Below are 22616 nucleotides of genomic sequence, written 5' to 3'. Positions count from 1 at the left end.
TATATTTATTTATTTATGTAGTTACCATTTCTGGTATTCTCCAGTTTTCTGTTTGTAGATTTCCATCTAACATCATTTTCTTTTTGCCTGAAAGGCTTCCTTTTACATATCTTATAGTCTGCTGATAATAAATTCTTCCAGTTTTTATATGTCTGAGAAAATCTTTATTTCACCTTCATTTGTGAAAGATGCATTCACTGGATATACAATGATAGGTTGACAGGTTTTTCCCTTAATATTTTTTCTTTTAGTCTTCCATTGTTTCCCTCTTATATTATTTCTGATGTGAAATTTCTTATTATACTCATCTTTTTATCTTTTTTCCTCTCTACATAATGTGTTTTTTCCCTCTGGCTGTTTTTAAGATATTCTCTTTATCACCGGTTTTGAGTAATTTAGTTATGATATGCTTTGGTATACTTCATGTTTCTTGTGCTTGGGTTCACTGAGCTTCTTGGATCTGTGGGTTTATAGGTTACATCAAATCTGGAAAAGTTTTGGACATTATTTTTTCAAATATTTTTTCTATCTCTCTTTTCCTTTAGGGGACTCCAATTGTGTGTGTGTGTGTGTATGTGTGTATTGAGTTTTCCTACTCTTAAAGAGTAGGAAGAGTAGATTATGTATTATACCTTGTTGGGTGCTAGGTATTTTTGAATTCCCATAAGTGTTCTTAAACTTTGTTAAATTACTTGGAAACAGTTTGATCCTACTGAGACAAAAATTTTCTGACCACTTCTTCCAGTGAATTATGAGGTTTTTCAGTCTGGTTTGTGAAAATAGGCACCATTTCTGGCCTTGTGTAAGCAGCAGTTACTGCTTCCTCCAATCCTTTTACCTGGTTTTGCCCCCAGCCCCAGGTAGTTTTCGGACATGCATTAACTGATAAATCCTCTGCTGAATACTCCAGGGGGATCTTGTACAAATCTGCTGGGATGTCTCTATATTCAACTCTCTCTCCCCAATACTCTATCCTGTGAACTTTAGTCAGCTTGGTCTTCCTGGACATTCAGATTCATCTCCTCAACTCAGGAAATCTGCCTGGCTTCTTCTCTGTGCCATGTGCTGGAAACTCTTTCAAAGCAGCAAGCTGGGACAAGCAGGGATTACCTTGTGTGTTTTCCACATCTTGGGGATCACAGTCTTTCATTATTTAATGTTTAATATCTTGAAAATTGGTGTTTATATATTTTGTCTCTACTTGTTATTCAGTTGGGAGGGTAAATCTGGTCCCTGTTACTCCATCATGTTTGGAAGCAGAAGTCAATGTATAAGTATTAACTAAATAGTAGAGCAGTATCTAGGCTCATTTTCTTCAGTCAGGGGCAGAAAAATGACTGTTAATAACCAGGACTTACAGTGCAATTCTACGAGTTGCTGGATTTATTATAAACTTTTAGAATTAGAAAGATATACAAAAATTATCTGGTCTAAAAGGATATAATGCCTGGGAATAGTCTAGGGTAGAAAGCATTAGAATGAAGGATTATACTGAACATGACCTAATAAATATTTCAGCTTAAGGATTAACTATTCTAGAGACTTTTGTACAGACCCAACATTTGCCATAATAAAGAGTTTAAAAAATTATCCAATCCAAAGAAAAGAAAACAACAAAAAAAAAATTATCCAATCCAACTTGGATGATTTTACAGTTAGGAAAACCCATGTGGCTGTGTTGGGGCTAGCAACATGATGATAATGATGATGATGATGATTACTACACTCAGCAAAGTACTTTCTGATTTCATCCTGCACAAAACAAAGAAATAAAAGAAGCAATGAGTGTTTGCAGAAAGGAGAGTAGATCTGATTTATTGTGATGGAAATTTGTGGTTGTTGCAAATAAAGCTGAAAGTGATGATGATGATGATGATTATAACAGCTTACTACTTTCTAGGCACTATTATAAGTAGTTTGCATGAGTTATCTCATTAAATTCTCATAATTTCCATATATGAGATAGTCTGCAATTCATATTTTTTCACATTTTGACATTTCTGAAGTCAGGATGGCTCTTTGACTGTTGGTATAGTACAGTTACTGTCAATCTGGATAGTTTAGTATTTTCAGAGAGAGTGTACCTTTGTTTCAGCCAGTCGTCTGGTGTCATAATTAAACTAGTCCACTGTAATCTATCTGAGGCCTTTTGCCCCACACAGGTAATATGAATTCAGACTTCAAATTTCCATGACTATGAACTGCATACAATTCTCAGGGGAGATTTAACCCCCCTACATCTAGTGTCAAATTGAGATACAAGTAGGACCTGGAATAAGATAAGATGGTGGGCTTGCAATGAAGAGTTGTCGAAGGATAAAAATTGGTATGACTAGAAGCGGATTTTAAAAGCAATTTCTATCAACATATTTTTTTCCACTATACCTGATTAGCATCTTAGTTCTCTATGGCAGTAGCAATAGTAAAATAGGCCATATTAAACAGGACTATCTTGAAAATTTTATTTACAATTCCAAATGGAGCTTTATATTGTGTTTGCTCTAAGTTTATTTATTCTTCTCTTCCAGATGACTATAAATGCAAAGTAGAGCTTATTTTGACACTTTCAACAATGGATAGATCATCCACACAGAAAATCAATACGGAAACATTGGACTTATACTATGTATTAGAACAGACAGACTTAACAGACATTTAGAGAATATTCCATCCAACAGTAGCAGAATGCACATTTTCTCAAATGTACATGGAATGTTCTCCAGGATATATCATTTGTTAGGTCACAAAACATCTCTTAGTAAATTTAAAAATATTAAAATCATATTAAGTACCTTTTTCAACCATAATGCTATAAAACTAGAAATCAGTTACAAGAAAACTGGAAAATTCACAACTACGTGGAGAGCAAACAACATGCTACTGAACAACCAATATGTTAAAGAAGAAATCAAAAGAGAATGAAAAATTTCTTGAGACAAATGAATATGGAAGCACAACCTACCAAAACAAATGGGATGGAGCAAAAGCAGTTCTAAGAGGGAAGTCCATAGCAATAAATGTCTACATAACGAAAAAAAAAAAACCCACTAAATAAACAACTTTACACCACAAAGAAATAGGAAAGGAAGAACAAACTAAGCCTAAAGTTAGCAGAAGGAGGAAAATAACAAAGATGAGAGTGAAAATAAAGGAAGTCGAGATTATAAAGACAATTGAAAAGATCAATGAAAGTAAGAGGAGGTTTTTTGGAAAAAGTAAGCAAAATTGATAAACCTTTATCTAAACTTACCAAGAAGAAAAGAAAGAAGACCCAAATAAATAAAGTTAGAAACAAAGGAGGAGATGTTACAATTGATACCACAGAAATACAAAGAATCATGAGAGACTAAAACAAGTAATTATATGCCAACAAATTGGACCACCTAGAAGAAATGGAAAATTCCTAGAAACATACAACCTACCAAGACTAAATCATGAGAAATACCAAATCTGAACAGACCCCTTACAAATAAAGTAATTAAATCAGTAATAAAAACCCTCCCAACAAACAAAAGTCCAAGACCAAATGGCTTCACTGGTGAATTCTACTGAATATTTTAAGAATGAGTACTTGGGGTGCCTGGGTGGCTCAGTCAGTTAAGCTCCTGACTTCAGCTCAGGTCATGATCCCAGGGTCCTGGGATTGAATCCCGCATTGGGCTCCCTGCTCAGCGGGGAGCCTGCTTCTCCCTCTCCCGCTCTTCCTGCCTGTGCTCTCTCCCTCTGTGTCAAATAAATAAATAAAATCTTAAAAAAAAAAAAAAATGAGTGCCAGTCCTCAAACTCTTCCAAAACAATAGAAGAGGACAGAACACTTTCAAACTCATTTTACAAGGTCAGCATTACGCTGATACCAAATCCAATCAAGGACAACTACAAGAAAACAAAATTACAGGCCAATATCCCTGATGAACATAGATGCAAAAATCCTCAACAGAATATTAGCAAACTAAATTCAACAATATATTAAAAAGATTGTACACCATGATCAAGTGGGATTTATTTCAGGGATGCAAGAATGGTTCAACATCTGCAAATCAATCAATGCAATACACCACATTAACAAAGTGAAGGATAAAAATCTCGCAATCATCTCAATAGATGCAGAAAAAGCATCTGACAAGGTTCAACATAGATTCATGATAAAATCTTGTAATAAACCAGATATAGAGTGAACATACTTTAACATAATAAAGGCTACATATGACAAGCCCACAGCTGTCATCATGCTCAATGGTGAAAAGCTGAAAGCTTTTCTTCTAAGATCAGGAACAAGACAAAGATGCCCACTCTTGTCACTTTTATTTAACTTAGTATTAGAAGTTCTAGCCAGAGCAGTTAGGCAGGAAAAAGAAATAAAAGCCATCCAAATCAAAAAGGAAGACATAAAAATTTCTCTCTTTGCAGATTACACATAATAGATAGAAAACCCTAAAAACTACCCCCCAAATTTTTAGAATAAAAAAATTCAGTAAAATTGAAGGATACAAAATCAATATACAAAAATCAGTTGTGTTTCTATACCATGACAATGAACTATCAGTAAGAGAAATTAAGTAAATAATGTATTTACAATTGCATCAAAATGAATAATATACAAAGAATAAATTTAACTGAGGAGGAGAAAGATCTATACACTGAGAATTATAAGACTTTGATGAAAGAAATTGAAGAAGACAAAAATAAATGGAAAAATTCTGTGTTCATGGATTAGAAAAATTAATATTGTTAAAATATCCATGTTACCCAAAGCAGTTTTATAAGGATTCAATACAATCCCTATCAAAATTCCAATCAAAATTCCAATTTTTCAAAGAAATAGTATGGTATTGGCATAAATACAGACACATAAGTCAATGGAACATAATAAAGAGCCCAGAAATAAATCCATGCATATGTGGTCAATTAGTTTTCCATAAAGAAGCCAATAATATACAATGGAGAAAAGATGGTCTCTTCAATAAATGGTGTTGGGAAAACTGGACAGTCAAATACAAAAGAATGAAATTGGACCTCTGTCTTATACCATACACAAAAATCAACTCAAAATGGATTAAATACTTGAATGTAAAACATAAAACCATAAAACTCCTAGAAGAAAACATAGGGGGTAAGGTCCTTGACATCAATCTTGGCAGTGATTTTTTTGGGGGAGGGACTTGACACCAAAAGCAAAGATAATAAAAACAAAATAAACAAGTGAAACTACAGCAAATAAAAAGCTTTTGCATAGGAAACTATCAACAAAAAGAAAAGGCAACCTACCAAATGGGAGAACATATTTACAAATCATGTATCTTACAAGGGGTTAATGTCCAAGACATATAAAGAACTCATACAACTCAATAACAAAAACAAAAACAAAACAAATCATTTAAAAAATGGGCAGAGGAACTGAACAGACATTTCTCCAAAGAAGACATACAAATGACCAACAGGTATATGAAAAAGTGCTCAACATCACTAATCATAAGGGAAATGTAAATCAAAAGAACAATGAGATATCACCTTCCACCTGTTAGAGTGGCTGTCATAAAAAAGACAAGAGATAACAAGTTGGAAAGGATATGAAAAAAAGGGACACCCTGTGCATCATTGGTGGGAATGTAAATTGGTGCAGCACGTATGGAAAACAGTATGAAAACTCCTCCAAAAATTATGGGGCGCCTGGGTGGCTCAGCCAGTTAAGCATCTGCCTTCGGCTCAGGTCATGATCCCAGGGTCCTGGGATCAAAACCCGAGTGGCTCCCTGCTCAGCAGGGAGCCTGCTTCTCCCTCTCCCTCTGCTGCTCCCCCTGCTTGTGCTTTCTCTCTCTCTCTCTCTCTCTCTCTCTCAAATAAATAAATTCTTTAAAAAAAGAAAGAAAATTCCTCAAAAAATTCAAAATGGAACTACCATATGACCTAGCAATCCCACTTCTGGGTATAAATCCAAAGGAAATGAAAATAGGATAGTGAAGAGATATCTGCACTCCCATGTGCCTTGCCGCATTATTCACAATAGCCAAGATATAGAAACAACCAAAGTGCCCATCAATGGATGAATGGATAAAGAAGATGTGGTGTATATATACAATGGGATATTATTCAGCCATGAGAAAGAAGGAAATCTTGCCATTGGTGACAACATGGATGGACCTTATGGGCATTATGCTAAGTTAAATCAGCCAGACAGAGAAAGGCAAATACTGCGTGGTACTCTTACATGTGGAAACTTAAAACGACAACAACAACAAAAAAGTCAAACTCATGGAAACAGAGAGTAGAAAAGTGGTTTCCAAGGGCTAGGGGTTGAGAGAAATAGGGAAAGGTTGGTAAAAGAGTACAAACTTTCAGTTATGAGATGAATAAGGTTTGAGGATTTAATGTAAAACACGGTGACTATAATTAATAACATTGTAAGTTTATATCATTGAAATTTACTAAGAGAATAGAACTTTTTGCTTCTTCAAAACAACATAAATCAATGCTGTTCATTTTAATATTATAATTTTATACTTTTAATATGTAGATTTGTTCAAATTTTTTAAAGTTTTTTATTTTAATTCCAGTATAGTTAACATACAATGTTATATTAGTTTCAGGTGTACTATAGTATAGTGATTCAACAGTTCTGTACATTACTCAGTGCTCATCACAGTAAGTGTACTCTTAATCCCCTTCACCTATTTCACCCATCCCCCCACCCACCTCCCCTCTGGTAACCATTAGTTTGTTCTCTATAGTTAAGAGTCTAGGGGTACCTGGGGGGTTCAGTCGGTTAAATGTCTGACTCTTGATCTCAGCTCCAGTCTTGATGTCAGGGTCGTGAGTTAAAGCCCAGTGTTGGGCTCCACACTGGGTGTGGAGCCTACTTAAAAAAAAAAAAAAAAAAAGTTAAAGCATCTGTTTCTTGGTTTGTCACCTCTTTTTTTTTCCTTTGTTCGTTTGTTTCTTAAATTCCACATATGGTGTTTGAATTTTATAGTTTTCTAATGAGTCTGTAACCATAAGGAATTTATACCATGTTTATGTAAGTAACATTGTATTTATATTATATTCAAGTAATTTGTCAACACTGTCATATATTTTTTTCCTTGAAGAGGGGTCTACTCACTACTTAAATTGGAGACAAGATGTCCTAGGACCATGAAAAAAATAAGGCATGAATAGATTATATACAGCACCCACATTTGCATTGTAGTGAATCACGAATTCCAGTTTGCCTGGGGGCATTTGTTTTGTAAATGTTTCTTTGTGACTAGGGATGTAGAATTGTGGCAAAAGTTCCTGTTTCATAATTGACTATGCCCAGCACCAACTTGTAGAAAATAGGGTTTAAAGAAATCAGCTAGAGTGGCCTGCTTTCAACACTGAGGCTTAGTGATGCGAGGCCCCGTCAGCTCCTACCAAAGATTCCTATTCACACTCTGGGCCTGTAAGTAAGGTAAGGAGCTGCGGACTGAGAGGACCATCTATCAGCTTCCCCAAGGTCTCATCAACAAGATCATCACCCCAAGAGCAGGCACCTGAAAGAAGACTGTCCCCTGAATCTGTGAGTTTACTGCTGAGACTTCAATCTGTTTTCACTGTGTCACTTTTAGTAAGCTCATCTTTAAAACGTATTCATCATTTGAAACCTGTTTGTTTTTTGCGGTACCAATATTGTACTTTTAAATTTTCCTTAGGGTCATGGAAGGATGCTGGCCATGGTCCATGCACTCACAGAAATTATGAACCATTTCTAAGGAAGGACTCAGTCCTTTTGAAGATTGTGTTAAAGGGAAAAGTAAGATAAAGTCATGGAGCTGCAAGAAAAGGATGAAGTGGATGAAGAAAAAGAGAAGAAAATCATGTCTCAGCCCCAAAGTAAGGCTTTTTGGTGTAGAAATACATAGTTTCTAAATGAGTGGCACGAATTAATCTAAATGAACAAAATATGGATTATAAAAATGTTTAGTCTGTGAAAATTATGCTTGTTGAGAAAAAATTTAATTATTCTGATTCAAAGCCAATACTTAAAGGCTCATGATGAAACCATTACTTTATTATTAAAAGGCTTGGCTTATTTGTTAGATTCTATTTATGCTTTTCTGTTTCACTTTTATCAGTTCCGCAGGACAGGGCGGTGATGCAAAAAGGGGTTTACAAGAAGTGAGTATTGAGAAAGTCTCATAAAATAGTTTTGCAACTTGTTATGCAAAATCACAGATGCAGAAAAATCATTAAGAGCTGTTAAGCAGATCAATTATACTATCTCTAGACCTGATATTTTTTAGCTCATTCTCTTTCACAGAGAGTGTTCTATTTGTATGCAAAGAACAGCCGTACATGCTCACCTGCAAGCCTCTTGCAAGTATGCCAATTTATCAGAGGGAAGTTTTCACTTAATTGCAATTTGGGTTAAAATAAAAATACAGCCATGTCACTTCAGGAATTGTAGGCAGGAATAAGATTTAACTAATACCAAAACAGTACATTTTCACCGCTAATTTTCTACTCCTCCTTGTGTACCATGTACAGAAAAATAAGCTTACTGCACAATAAGAAATTTGTTTTTCTATGAGTTATTGTTGCATTCTTTTCTTTCTTTCTTTCTTTTTAGTAATTTTTCTAAGCTTATTTAGATTTAGACATCATTCTTTGAGTGTAGGTAACAGGATAAGAGAAATCATTTGCTTCAAATAGTCCTTATTTTTTGGTTCTTCTGTGATCTTTAATGCTGTTCTTGGATTCTTAATTGTGGTTAAGAACATGGACTTTTGTGTTGGATACGAGGATTTGAATCTAGGATCCTTTGCTTGCAGGTGTTGGGACAGTGGACAGGAGATTTTAAGGCTCATTTCCTCCTCTGTCAAATGGGGTTGAGTTGTACATGCCTTATAAATTTGTAATGAGAATTAAACAATATACAAAAGTGTTAGCATAGTGGTTGCCACATTGTAACTGAGCAATAAGTATCAGTTATCTTTATTTTATTTTTAAAAAATATTTTATTATTTATTTGTCAGAGAGAGAGAGAGCATAAACAGGGGAAGCGGCAGGCAGAGGGAGAAGCAGGCTTCCCACTGAGCAAGGAGCCCAATGCGGGACTCGATCCCAGGACCCTGGGATCATGACCTGAGCCGAAGGCAGATGCTTAACTGATTGAGCCACCCAGGTATCCCTAGTTATCTTTAATTTGGGTATTAGCATTATGGGGTTTATGTATTTTTAAATGAGCTGATGTCTGCTAATAATTGTATACATTTAAATATTGAGCTTCAAAGGGTGTCTTAATCCATATAGGCTATATGCTATAGCAAAATTACTCTAGACTTTACGGCTTATAAATAGCAGCAGTTTATCTGTCATAGTTCTGGAGGCTGGGAAGTCCTGAGATCAAGGTGCCAACAGATTTGGTATCTGGTGAGACCCTAATTCCTGGTTCATAGATAGCTGTCTACTTGCTGTGTTCTCACATGATGAAGGGGCAAGAGAGCTCTCTCGGGCCTCTTTTATAAGAACATGAATTCCATTCTTGAGGGCTCCATCCTCATGATCTAATCACCTCCCAAGGCCCCACCTCCTAATATCAACACATTGGGGATTAGGTTACAACATATGAATTTTTGGCAGACACAAACATTCAGTGTATAGGAAAAGGTTAGAAACTGTGTTCTCTGGTAAACTGTGTATATTGAGTAATGATGGTTTCTTTGCAGTACTGAGGTACAGATTTTCTCACATTTAGAAGTAATTTAAAGCTTATTAGATATTAAGATATTTAATATCTTAAACATAACCTATTTATTTTATAGTCTTCTTTATATATTTCCATAAATAATATTTTATGTAGAGAAGCTATATGCAAGAAGATTTGCCTATGAATTAGAATATTTTTCTAGTCTGAGTATACTGGAGAAAAATTTATATTATATGACATACAACATGGTTTCTTCATAAAGCTAACCGGTAGATTGAAATAAGGAGATGCTAATACTATCAGGGAACATTTTCGTAAGGACTGTAGGTATAAAATTTTCAGAGCAGGGATTTAGACACTACGGTATAGCTGATTAAGGATGGCTGTTCAAGGTCCCAACATGAAACAGATGGCACATTCAAATTAGAATAATTCGATGAAAGTTTATAAATAAAGGTAATATTATAAAGGTATAGGCAGAGTGGAAACCATAGGGACTCCCAGGAGGTCATACTCCAGGCCTGAGAACCATGAGTAGGGAGAGGTAATCAGAACCAGGAAGGAGAGGGAATCATACAGAACAGACCATCTTAGAGGAACAGTGACCTTCTGTTGAGGAACACAGATAGCCCTCTGCTTGGAATAAATTCCCCGACCTCATTCTACTCTCCTGCTAGATTTCCCTATTGGCTAAGCCCAACAGGATTGCCTGTTGCAATCATCCATTAAGATCAACCATCCAGGGTAGACAGCAGAATGGAGGGAGGTAGGAAGTAAATCTGAAGGGGCAAACAGAAGGTGTCCGCACACATGCTGACATTATTGAAACCTAGAATTTGTTCTTGTTATTATATTCATTGGTGGCCAGTGTTTATAAAAGAGTTGAAGCTTTATAAACATGTACTAGACAAGATCCTTACAGGAATTAAGTTTTAAGCTATTTTTTGAACAATGAGAGAAAAGAACATGGCTTAAAATCCCTGTTTTGTTAAAAAAAAAAAAACAAACAGTGCTAGATCCATATTCCTAAATCTCATGACACCTGGATGCCGCCCTCTAAAATGTTATCTCAGTGCCCTGAGCTCCCAAGTTCTGCTCAGTGCTTACTTTTGTCATCCATTCACTCATCATTCAACAAATATTTATTGAGAGTCTCTAATATCCTAGGTATCGTGTTAGGCTTTGGGTATAAAGTAGTAAGTAGAAACCTGATTTCCAATCTGAATCTAAAAATATTTTTTTGAAACCAATGGTTTAATAAAGAACTGTTTTGAGTGATATAGAGAAAGGCTTATCTAGTTTAGCAAATCTGTGTTCATAAAGGTAATCATCGAGAGCAATAGAACCACATAATCACTGAAAGTCCAAATCTAATATTTAAACATAAAAATTTGAGACCTTGTGTGGCAGCCATTTATGTATTAAGGGCCATAGAATTTTTAGGTAGCATATTTCCTCCCTCCTGAAAGAAAGACCTTTATCTTAAATTTTAAGCTGTCCAACTCTGGAAAAGCTTATCCAAATATGATTTGTGAGACAAAGCACAGGGCCCTCGCAGGATCTAGAAAGCACTGCCCAATATAGTAACCAAAGAACCAGTAATGTTCGCAGCAGTGTTCTAGTCTGCACACTCCGATACAGTGGACACTAATAACCACTAGTTATGGTGGCTGTTGTGCGCTGAAAATGTCACTGAGCTGAAGAAGTGAATTTAAAATTTTGCTTAATCTTAATTGATTTAAATTTAAATAGCTACCTGTGGCTAAAATAGTGGACCGTGCGAATCTAGAACAAGATGTGCAAGATGGGGCTTGCTGATTCATTTAATCTCATTTCCCTTTTCAACAGGGTTAACAACAGCTGTTCGTTCACTCATACCACATCATGTGCCTAGCAGCGTGTCAGGTAGAGAGGAAATCAGAGCTAGGTTATAAGAAATAACAAGTGTCGGCAAGGAGGTGGAGACATCAGAACTCTTGTGTGTTGCTAGTATAAATGTAAGACGGTGCAGCTTCTGTGAAAAATGTGTGATGATACCACAAAAAAATTACACAGAGAATTACCATATGATCCAGCAATTCCACTTCTGGGTATACACACCAGAAAAATGAAAGCAATGACTGAAAAAGAAATATTATTTAGGCTTTAAAAGGAAAAAGATTCGGACACACGTGCTATAACATAGATAAACCTTGAAGCCATTATGCCAAGTGAAACAAGCCAGTTACAAAAGGATACATATTGTTCCATTCTACTTATACAAATGTCTAGAATAGTCAAATTCACAGAGACAGAACATAGAGTGGTGGCTGCCAGGGGCTGGGGAGTGGGGGATTGGAGAATTAAGTGTTTAATGGGACGGAGTTGTCAGTTGGGGATAGCTAAAAAATTCTAGAAATGGATGGCGAGGATTGCGTAACAATGTGAATGTACTTATGGAGCTGAACTTTACATTTTAAAATTGTGACAATGGTAAGTTTTATGTCACATATATTGTATCACACACAAAAAAGACAGGTTAAACTAATATGTCCTCAAGGAGTTTGCAAACTAGCATGGCAAAGAGAAATGATGGTTGGTGGTTACTACATGGTGTGGGGATAAAAAATGACTATTTACTGAGGGTGATGGAAGAGTTGTACTTGAGAGGGGTGGCTGGGTTAGATGACCCTCCAATCCTGAGATTCAGTGGGTTTATGAGCACTTCAAATTTGGGATGGCAGTAGGATACAAGATAGTGTATACAGAGGACAAGACTTCATTTCATGTAGCAGAGATCCCCCTCTCCAAGCGCTTGTCCTGCTTTATCTGTGTTTACCCTAAAGTCCTCATCCATACTCATGGTTCAAAAAATCCAGACTGGAGGTGAGAGCCAATCTCTCCAGAAAAAATGTATAAAACATAGGAGACCAACCTGGGAGCCTAGATGGGGGTGGGCACATCAATTGCAGAAAGCCCAGGTCAGTCTAGACTTTGTCATTATCAACATCTTCAGCCCTTCATCATCTAAGTCTCAAAGATCCCACTCTCTGATAACCAACTTGCTTTTTTCCAACTGAATCTCTCTAATCCCCCACTGCACAATTCCTTGACATCCTGGGGCCTCCAATCCATTAACCTAACACCTTTTCACTTTCCTCAACACCATCATTTATGTCCTCTTTTCTCTCCTTCCTTGGTTTAAATGCCATGGTCCTTCCTTATAATCATTCCCTTGCATAGATGCTCCATGCTCTTGTCCCTCTCTCCTCCAACATATTCAGCTGTCAACTCCAAACTCTGGTTGTATCTGGACCTCTGCCTAGCATTATTTGTACCCAAATAGGCAAATGAGGCTGGTGAGAATACATAACTATACCAACTGGCCTCCCTTTATATCCTGGTCCCTGACTTCAAATGAACCCTTAGTGTTATCCAGCAATCTGACTATATTTTCAGAGTCTATTTACTCTCTCACTGTCCCTGGATGATATTTCATACTTTCTATCCTCTTCTCAAACTTCCTCTCTTTCCACTGATAACCTTGCTTCTTCACTGATAAAACATTTTTCTGCCTCCACATTAACCAGCATCTGTGCCCATATGTTCTGCCTCCCCTCCAGCTATCAGAAAAGAATTCTATTTTCTCTATCTTCTCCAATTTAACCCCAACATTCCTTTTGTGCGTTGGATCCCACCCCTGCTCATCTACTCAAGAACATTGCTACAGCAATGATCTTCACTCCTCTGCCTCCTCACTTTTTCCTTCTCTTTTGGCTCATGGCCATGAGCATACAAACAGGCATATCTTCCAATTAAAAATAAAAATCTCTCTCTTGACCATATATTTCTTCCAGCTATTCATCTTCCTGATCTCTGACCTTTGGAGTGCCCCAGGGCTCAGACTTCACTATCTAAATTCTATCCGCACATCACCTATATGCTAAGGACTCCCAATTAATAGCGTTATCCCAGACTCATCTATCTAAATGGCTTCTTGACAACTCCAAACTTAAAGTGTCCAAAATGGAACTCTTAATCCCCAGCAACCCTTCCCTCCCCTCCCCCAACCCCACAACTTGCTTCTCAAGCAGTCTTCCCTGCTTAGCATAAGGAACCTCTTTTCTTCTAATCGCTCCAAGTAAAAACCTTGACTCATCCTGATTCCTTTTACTCTCTCATGTCCTACATCCAATTAATCAGCCAGTCCTGTCAGCTTCTCCTTGGGAATATATCCAGAACCTGCCCACTTCTTACCAGCTCTACTGCTAGGGTTTTGAATCAGTGAGGGTTGTCGGAGAGACAGAACCATGTATATATGAATGAAACATATATATTATGGAGGCTGAGAATTTCTACGATCTGTAGTCAGCAAGATGGAGACCCAGGAAAATTGGTGGTATAATTCCTGTCTGAGTCCAAAGGCCTGAGAAGCAGGAGAGTAAATGGTGTAACTTTCAGTTTGAGGCCAAGTCTGAAGGCAGGAAAAAATTGATGTCCCAGTTCAAAGATAGGCCCAGAGAGGGGCGCCTGGGTGACTCAGTTGTTAAGCGTCTGCCTTTGGCTCGGGTCATGACCCCAGAGTCCTGGGATCGAGCCCTGCATCGAGCCCTGCATCGAGCCCTGCATCGGGCTTCTGCTCGGCGGGAAGCCTGCTTCTCCCTCTCCCACTCCCCCTGCTTGTGTTCCGTCTCTTGCTGTGTCTCTCTCTGTCAAATAAATAAATAAAATCTTAAAAAAAAAAAAAAAAGATAGGCCCAGAGAGGACAAATTCTCCCTTTTCCAGGGAGAATTGTTCTATTCCGTTGTTCTATTCAGGCCTTCAACAGATTGGATGAGGCCCACCCATACTGGGGAGGGCAATTTACTTTACTCATTCTATAGATTCAATCAATAATGGTGTAGAGGAGATAAATCTCCCCTGCAGAAGAATTTGTAAAATTGGCCTTCTTCCATCCTCTCCCCTAATTTGTCAACACAACAGAAAAAAAAAAAAAAAAAGCCATATCAGGTCACTCCTCTACTGAAAATTCTTCAACGTCTTCCTTTCTCAATCAAGATAAAATATTAAGACTATCATGACCACGTAGGCCCTACATACACTGTTCTCCACCCCTAGCTCCACCACCCATTGCCTTTCCCCCACTCATTCTGTTCCACCCACACTGATACTATTCTTAGAAGCCAAGCATGCTCCTGCCTCAGGGTCTTTATATCTGCAGATCTCTCTGCTGGAAATGGTCATAACCCAAATATCCATATTGTTTCCTCCCTCAAACTGTTTTCTTATCTTAGAGACCTTTGAAATAACCCCCCCTTTTTTTTGTTTTTAGTTTATTATAACACCCCTCATCTCTCTTATTTTACTTAACTTTTAAAATAACTTCATTTTTTAGAACAGTTTTAATTTACAGAAAAATTGCAAGGATAGTATAAAGTGTTCTCATAAATGTTGTTCCCATTTTCCCCTATTACTACCATCTTACAATTAGTATGGCACATCATCATAACTAATGAACCAATCTTGATACTATACTGCTAATTAAAGTCCATACTTTATTCAGAGTTTCTTAGTTTTTAAAAAAGATTTATTTATTTATTTATTTATTTATTTATTTGAGAGAGAGAGAGCAAGAGCACGAGCATGAGTGGGGGCAGGGGAGGGGTATAGGGAGAGGGACAATCTCAAGCAGACTCCCCACTGAGTGGGGAGCCCTCTAACGTTTGATCTCACAACCCTGATATCATGATCTGAAAGGAAATCAAGAGAATGACTCTTAACTGAATCAGCCACCTAGGTAAACCCTCCTTAGTTTTTACCTAATGGCCTTTTTCTGTTGCAGGATCCCATTCAGGATACCATAAACATTTAAGTGTAATGTCTCCTTAGGCTCCTCTAGGCTGTGGCAGTTTTTCAGACTTTCCTTGTTTTTGATGACATTGACAGTTTAGAGAAGTATTGGTGGGGTATTTTGTAGGATGTCCCTCTGCTGGAATTTGTCTGATGTTTTTCTTATGATAAGCTGGGGTTATCGGCCTGGGGAGGAAGGCCACAGAAGTAAAGTGACATTTTCATCACCTAACAAGAGTGTATACTATCAATATGATTTATGACTGTTAATGTTGACCTTGATCATTTGGCCAAGATCGTGTTTTTTAGGTGTCTCCATTGTGAAGTTACTCTTTTTCCCCCTTTCCATACCTTACGTTTTGGGATTAGTCACTTTGAGCAAGGAGTGGGAAGTTGTGCTTCACATAAACTTTTACAAGTTCTTCTGCATCTCCTCTCCACCATTTATTTATTCATTCAACTACTTATATCATTAGGAACTCATGGATTTTCTTTTTACTTTGATTGCAGTCTACTACCACTATTTATTTTGTTGCTCAAATTGTTCTAGCTTCAGCCATTGGGAACTCTTTCAGTTGGCTTCTGCATTTCTCTGAAAATTCCCCATCAATGAAGCCTTTTTTTTAGCATTTCCTAACTTTTGAGCCTCAGTCTTATTTTTCAAGATACTTACCACCATTTCGCGTAATATACCCTTTATCCGTTTATCTTTCCGCACTGGAATGCCAGGTCTTCGAGGGCAGGGTCTTGGAGCTATTTTTAACCAGGGTAGTATCCTCAGTCCTTGAGTGGACACTCAGTTTGTACTGAATGAATGAATGTACCCGGCTGGGGCTCAGGGCTACTTGAGAGGGGTGAGTCGGAGGGGGCTCTGGCAAGACCGTGCTCAGCCTCCCTGCCCGCCTCCTGGCGGGTCCCATCAGGTGCAGGGCCGGCCCCAGCCTCTCGCACTCACACCCACACTCAGAACCGGCTGCACGGGTCCGGCTGGCAAACGTCACCAGCGCCAGGGGGATTCCCGGGGAAAGTCCGGTGCCTCCGGCCCCCCTCCCCACACGGGGGTGGGGGAGCGGGTGAGGTGCCTCGGTCAGCACGCGGAGAGGGCCTGTGGGCGCCCATGAGAGGGGTGGCGGCTGGAGCTGACCCGCAGGGGCGCATGGACTCCGGGAGGGGCGGGGACGGACGCGCGGGCGGCCGGCGCAGTCGTCCCGGGGCGGGGCCTGCTCCCCCAGCTGCGGGCTCTGCAGACACCAGGGGCTGGGCCGGCGGCGTCCAGATGCGGCGGCGGCGGCGCGGAGCTCGGGCGGCTGAGGAAGAGCCCAGTCCCCGCCGCGGGAGGCGCCGGGAGCCTCGCCGCCAGGAGTCGCGCGACAGGTTTCCTTCCTTCTCACGACTCCCAGCGTAGGACCGGCGCCCGCGCAGGGCAGGGCTTCCCGGTTCGCGCGCTCGGTCCTGTTCCTGGTTCGTTTTTTCCCTTTGTACCTCTTTGTTTCTCCTTAACTGGCCCAGGAGCGAGGATGCGCCCCGCTAGGCTGTGCGCGGAGAGCCGCGGGCGACGCCGGGGTGGCCTCGCTGGCTGGGCTTCGAGGGATGTCTTTGGGGGGATCTCGGGTCCGGCCGCGGTGCTCACGCCGCCGCCTCGCGCCTCAGCGAACTCGGCCCTGGGTTTCTCATGTACAGCGGAGGGACTTTTTTTTTCTCTCAGTGGGCAAGGGACTACGCATTTAGGGCTGCATTGAAATTACTTCGGGTACCTGTTGATAGGCTTCCCTTACAAAGTGTGCACCTAAGACTACTTTGGTTTTAAGTCGAGAGGCTGAAGTTCTTTTGAATTACCGGGGCCATTACTTCGGTGCGATCACCTGTTCACTTCCTATTTTATTTTTATTAATCAATTAATTTATTTATCAACTTATTTATTTATGAGAGAGTGAGCGGGGGGAGGGGCGGGGGGGCAGAGAGAGAGAGAGAATCTCAAGCAGGCTCCACGCGCTCAGCGCAGAGCCCAAGAGGGGGCTTGATCTCCAGGACACTGAGATCATGACTTGAGCCAAAATTAAGAGTCTGCCGCTTAACCAACTGAGCCACCCAGGTGCTGTTCACTCCCTATTTTAGGATGCATTTTCTCAAAAACACCAGAATGGGTACTTCTTGACTTGAACTTGACAATATGACTCAGGAGCCAGGAAATACGGAGAAATTGATATTGCCTTGAGATAGTTCCTTCCAAGCCCACATAAAAAAGACTTTATTTTTAGAAGAATGAAGACAAGAAATAGTGGCAAGGTGACTGCCAGAGCCACACAGCCCTGAGAGGGAATTCTAGACTCCTCTGACAATAGCTGAGATGTGTATTACTTCCTGTGGTTCTCATGCACTTGTTGAAGCCATTTCTCAGCAAAGGGAGGAGTTGTTATTTCCACACGGGTATCCAAAAATGACTCACAGGGCTGCTCTTTTAATTGTGAGACTTTGTTAATGAACTTTTGAAAAGTGAGGTTCACTCTGGGTGTGTGTAAAGTAAGACTAAGATATAAAGTGCGTGCACTGCTAAACTGGGGCTGGTGGTATAGGAAGTAACAGTTCAAGTTTTCAGTTTCCTAAAGCACCTGATGGTACAGCCTACCAGCTAGGGTCACTAGGCTGATGTAAGATAACCATTCAAATCATGTGCTTTGCTGCAGAGGCCCAAGAGAAAATTAAGTTCATTGTTCAATAACCAAGTGTTACTACTTTCACTGGTATGGTATGGTAGAAATATGTCATTTTACATAGTGATTGAATGTCACTCTCTGAATCCAAATATTTTGGACAGTTTGTCTTTAGTAAATTAGTGCCACATGAAAATATTTGAAATGGTGGATACCTGTTGGAGGTGAGATATTAACATATTTAAGCTGATAGGTCCCATTGCAGCTGGGTAGTGGCTCTTGGGAAAGGACTATGCACTGTCTCAACACACAGTAGAGAAGGGGACAGCATCTCTGTTGGAGCTGAGTTGAGCTGAGGTCAGCCCAGCAAACAGTTACCAGGCACCTTCTTTGTGCCACGCTTTTCACAGAGGTGTGGTTATACAATCGTAAATAAGACAGGATGCTGCTGAAAAGGGCCATAAACACTAGTGTGGAAGGTTGGAAAATCCAATGAAGGAGATGGGCACTATGACAAATCTGTGTCCACAGAAGAGCTTCTGTCTTGATATATTTCTGCAGATCTGGGATTTTGAATGAACTGTGTCATCATTGCTGGAAGAATGAGGAAAGTTTTGAGTTTGATCATCTACTTGTCTTTGTAGATAGCCTGTTGTGCTTATTCAGTAAGCATTTCATTCAATGAGTGATTTAACAATGTATTAATTAGAGAGGAATGATTCTTAAAGTGTTTGAATTAACCATATTTCATATTATTTATAACCATGTAAAAAGAAACTGAGCCTGTTATTACCCCTAGACAGTTGCAGGCACTTAGAGTTACTTACCTTTGAAAAACAGAGTGGCTAGTTAATGGCCTATAACTTTATAACACCATATTGAAACAACTTTCTGATTATTGTTTTTTTATAGTTCAAATCAATCTTTTCCAACACATCATAGCTGTACAAGTCAAAATGACTAAATCTACTGTGTCACAGTTTATTGTTGAGATTGAAGTCTGCTGAGGTACTTTTGGACTTGATGCCAAAATATTTGCAATTTCTACAATTCCATAAGGTATTCCAACTAGTGGGGGAAACAATGCTAAACTTGAGACAACTCATTCTCAATTTCCATATTTCATTTCTCCCTCAAGGGTGTCAAAGTTACTTTTTCTATGAGAAAGAAAGGATTGAGTGTGTTCTTCATCATTGTACTCCCTGACCTTGGTACAGGCATTATTCATGGCAGGTGTTAGGAAGTATTTATTGATTAAATAATGAGCCTCAGTGTAAGAGGGGGAGCTGTCGGGCAGATGGAGGGATAGTTGACCCAGCGGAAGGATCAGCGCTGTACTGTTAGGGAACTCCAGCCTGGTCAGTATGGGCACGGGGTGAGGGTTAGGGAGACAGACTGGGCCACATTACAAAGTCCCATGTGCCATGTTGGACCTGTGACTTTATCCCATAGAAGACTTCAGCAGGTGACTGATATTGCCAGATATGTGTTTTGGAAAGACAATTCAGAATCAAGATGGAGAATAGATTGGATGAGCACAACACCAGCCTTAGGGAGACACACAGGAGATTACTGTAATATTTGAGAAGAGAAATTGGAGAAGGCTTGAGTCAGGCAGTGATAGTGAGGAGTGGAAAAGAGGGAAGGAGCTGACATGTCTAATAGGCAGAATTTGGCCACATCTTTAGGGGTGGGCAGTGAGGGAGAGGAAGGAGTTTAGGATGACTCCTACATTCCTAGTTAATGACTAGGATGGGAACCTAAGTAGAAGAATAGGTTTGTGCTAAAGGACCATGAGGCCCTTATACAGTGCTTGGCACATAATCAGTGCTCATTAAAATTTTTGAATGAATAATAATAGCTAAAATGTATAGAGTGCTTATTAGTGCCAGGCACTGTTCTAGGCTCATTATGTGACTTCAGTCTTCTACTTCTCATTGCATCCCTGTGAGTTAGGTACTACAATTGACTGCTTTTGACAGGTGAAGTAAGCGTAATGTTAGTAACTGATAGAGCTAGCAATTGATCCCATGCACTTGGTTCCAGAGCTTACATTCTGAACCACATTGCTTTGACATGGTATCTCTAAGAATGAATGAATAAATGAATGAATGAATGAGTGAGTGAATGAGTAAGTGAATGAATGAATGAATGAATGAAGTCTCAGACACTGTGGTATACTCAAATTGGAGTCATTGTCTTGATGCCAACAATTCTTTCTCGTCCAGGGATGGCCCAATATATAAGATGGGCCCTCAGTGGCCCTATTGTGCTGCATGGCATCGCTCCCCCTACCTTCACCCCTAGATATATTTGGTTGATCTAAGAATAAGCCTAGAAACTTCCCTTATCTTTACACCCCACCCTGAAGTATTTAATCAGTTGCTCCTCACAGTCTGGGGAAAGCAGCTTTTTCTGCCCGAGTGTCCTGTCTCCACGCTTTAATAAAACCACCATTTTGAACTAAAACAAAACAAAACAAAGAAACAAACAAACAAAAAACAGAAGGAATAAGCCTAGAATAATCAGAAAATTTCTCCTGGGAATTTGAAACACTTTTATGGAGACTCACTCTGGCTGTGAGTTTCCAGAACTTCAACAAATGTGTCTTGAGAGCTGCCTTGATTGCCACTTTCCCCAAACGCTGAATGTTCACTGCTTCGCATTTCTTGGATGTAGTCAGTGATCTGTTGCAGAAATCTGTAGTATTCCTCTTGTGGGGAAACAGAGAGGTTGGCCAGGGGATATTAATCTACAGAGCAGGGTCCGATGGTAGAAGAATTGCTAACAAATTCAGGCAGGTGCATAACTCCAAATCTTACACTCCCGGTTTGTGATCTACCTTCTGGGGCCTGTTTTATTCTGGTTTTACCCCGAAGCAGGTCTTTCCTCTAACTTCCAGAATCTTACTAAGTGAAGCTGGCCTGCAGTGTCCCCTGTCTTCTTGATTATAACTAGGCAAAATGACTCAGATTTCTAGGGGTTGGGACCTATTTTCTATTTTTGTATCCAGATAGATTCTTTTGGTCCCAGTAAAGGTATTTTTGACAAACAAGCCAAGCTCCCCACTTCCCCCCAAAATCTGGCCTCAGCTCTTCACTGTTCTCATTATTTCATGAGTTAGATTAAGATTTTGATATTTGTTCAGCAAGCAGGGTCTAATTATCTTTTTCTCAAAAACCTCTACTTTGAACTATTTAAGGATTATAAATACTGAATTAATGTTCTACCTAAACTGAATCAGCAAACTCATCTTAAGGTTGAAGTTTTAAAATATTTTCTCCGTGCATGAAGGAAATGTTTCATTCAGGATCTCTTCAGGCTTAACAGGAAAACAAGGTATTTATAGCTTCCCCCTATATGGGGAGACACTATATGGGGAGACATGTCTTTCCACTATATGGAAGACATGAAGCCTTCTGGAATGATCCAACCCACATGATCACCTCTTGTTCTGAATTCCTGTATGCCTATCTGTAATTCATTCAGTACTCAAATAATAAGAAAGGGAAGGATTTTGGTTAATATTTCATGTGGGTTTGTCTTGCCTCTTCTTTTTAACTGTGGTTTCTCTAAGAGCAGAGAATCACTGAAGTTGGGGGCTTTCATAAGTCTCTCAGCTTCCTTCCAGTTATAATCATTCTGTGACTTTTGCTGATAATAAAGCCATCTGTCAGATTAAGTCGTTCATTAGCCACTCCTTCTGAGTCTGTGAATACCAGACATTATTTGTATATCTCATTTAAGTTCTTGGTAAGGCTCAGTAATTTGGTAATTTTTAATATAAAGCATAGTTTTAGAATTGATAATTTCCACTATTCTTCTTGAACTAACTCAGTGTTTTCAACTTCATTTGTGTATTGTGTTTCTTTTTTTTCTTTTCTTTTTAGTAGATACAGTATCAAGGTAATCCAGAAAATACTTAGTTGCCTGGAAAAGTATTCCTCATTTTATATACTTGTTTCTCTGTTCAAAGATGTAAAAGATATTCCATTACTCATTGCGTAACTTATTGGGTAAAAATGTGAATTCTGACTTTACAGAGGAGTGGAAATTGCTCTGTTGCTGTCTTCATATGGAAACAGAGTGAACAAATATTGTTCTGTCTTCTCTTTCAGTTTCAGGATCGTGGTAGAGCACATCTGACCTGACTTTATTTCTAATTTTTTTTATTTTGTGCCTAGCTGTATTGATTAGTAACACAAATCTCTTGATTTGAGAAAGTAGCATCCAGTGTGTAAGCCGAATGGTATCATATTGGTAGATATCCTACATCCTTCTTCCTTCTGCCTTGATTACTGCACGGTAAACCAGGATATAGAGATGTTAGATGATAGTATGATGTAGCTCTTCTTTAGTTACAAAGTACTCTCATATATGGTTTCTCTTTTAATTCTCATAAAAACCTGGCAAAACAGAAATAGTAAGTATTATTGTTGTTGTCATCTGTATTCGAATTCTATACTTGAGG

General features: G+C 39.1%; 1 protein-coding gene across 3 annotated transcripts in view; it reads left to right on the top strand.

Annotated features, from left to right (window-relative positions):
- The first annotated feature begins 7276 nt into the window (after positions 1 to 7276).
- STX11 (syntaxin 11) overlaps positions 7277 to 22616 on the top strand; it is a 47472-nt gene continuing 32132 nt past the window's right edge. Inside the window, exons 1-2 of one of the 3 annotated variants that reach the window (XM_036106726.2) lie at positions 7277 to 7534; positions 7668 to 7848. In XM_036106726.2, the coding sequence (XP_035962619.1) occupies positions 7782 to 7848 (67 nt within the window). In that variant the 5' untranslated portion in view covers positions 7277 to 7534; positions 7668 to 7781. Of the gene's footprint in view, positions 7583 to 7667; positions 7849 to 16762; positions 16956 to 22616 lie in introns of those variants that run through there. The other 2 variants (XM_036106727.2, XM_036106729.2) reach the window with 2 other exon arrangements.

The sequence above is a fragment of the Halichoerus grypus genome, chromosome 9 (genome assembly GCF_964656455.1).
Source record: "Halichoerus grypus chromosome 9, mHalGry1.hap1.1, whole genome shotgun sequence".
NCBI classification, from domain to species: domain Eukaryota; kingdom Metazoa; phylum Chordata; class Mammalia; order Carnivora; family Phocidae; genus Halichoerus; species Halichoerus grypus.
Note: the sequence above shows the minus strand (reverse complement) of the source record. Positions and strands in the feature narration are given on the sequence as shown.